Consider the following 1,050-nt stretch of genomic DNA (forward strand, 5'->3'; position numbering starts at 1 on the left):
GGGGTCAAAGCAAGACCCCCCCTCAGCCGGGGCTCACCCGCTCCCAGCAACGTCTGATCCCGGTGGGAAGGGCTGAAACAGAGGGGATCCATCCCAAAGGGCATCAAACCCCCGCAGCATCCAGGAACAAGCCCCTGCATCACTCCCCTCCACCAGCTGGCTCCAGTTCCCCCAAATTGATGCTCCAGGGATCAGATTTGGGGTGATGGGAGAAGAGATGGGCAGGAGAGCAGCCAGAGGAGCTGGGGGAGCAAAGGACCAACCCACGGGGGAAGGAGCTGCGGGTTTTCCTTGCCTGGGAGCTCGGTAGCAGGTCTGCATTCGCGGGCAGGAGAAGATAAAACAGCGGAAGCGCGTTGCCTTTATTACCTGAGACAATTGAAGCGTGTCTGAATATATCAGAGAGACGAGAGGTGACCGGCTCGTAGGGGGAAGCTTCATAAAATTCTTCTCCTGGAGTGGGAGGGAAGAAAGAGAAGGGGGAGAAAAAGCAAATTAAAAACCACAGCCAATAACCTCAGCCCCCACCGAGGCTACGGCCGGGTGCGGGATGGCAATCTGGGATTTGGGACGGGAAAACCAAAAAGCGTTTAAAGCACTGCCCTGCAACAAAAGGAAAAGCCCGTTTTGGAGCAGCTCAGCTGAATTCTTGCTGGTTTGGGAGTTTGTAGGTGGGGGAGCAGGTTGCTGGTGCCGGCAGCTGCTGGGTGCTGGGTCCTGCCGCAGGCTCAGCTCCACGTGCAAGCCGGGTCTGGCAGCGGGTTACTGACCTCCAGAGCCCAGGGAATTTAGATTTGGAAGGTCGATGTCCTGTGTGACCGCATCCGCAGAGCCTGGGCCAGCTGCAAGCTGGAAGTTTTAGGGTCTCTACTCAACATGGGATTGTCTTATTGTTGTTGCAAAAAAAAAAAAAAAAAGTATCTGCCAAAAAAAGATTTTTTTTTTTTCTTTTTTGCTGGAAAGATTGTTTTCCACCCCGCTTTGGGGGAAAATGGTAATATTTCAGCGGGGGGGATATAAGCCCAATCCATATCATTTGAGCTCCAGAGC

At 53.7% G+C, this 1,050-nt stretch overlaps 1 protein-coding gene across 1 annotated transcript in view; it reads right to left on the reverse strand.

Moving 5' to 3' along the window:
- Window positions 1-453, reverse strand: part of GFRA2 (GDNF family receptor alpha 2) — a gene marked incomplete at both ends in the record, with an annotated part of 14,590 nt that extends 14,137 nt beyond the window's left edge. The window contains 1 exon segment of the mRNA XM_010081124.1: window positions 370-453. Within this exon segment, the coding sequence (XP_010079426.1) occupies window positions 370-453 (84 nt within the window).
- Window positions 454-1,050: the final 597 nt, after the last annotated feature.

Source organism: Pterocles gutturalis, unplaced genomic scaffold (genome assembly GCF_000699245.1).
Source record: "Pterocles gutturalis isolate BGI_N339 unplaced genomic scaffold, ASM69924v1 scaffold8569, whole genome shotgun sequence".
Taxonomy (NCBI): Eukaryota; Metazoa; Chordata; class Aves; order Pterocliformes; family Pteroclidae; genus Pterocles; species Pterocles gutturalis.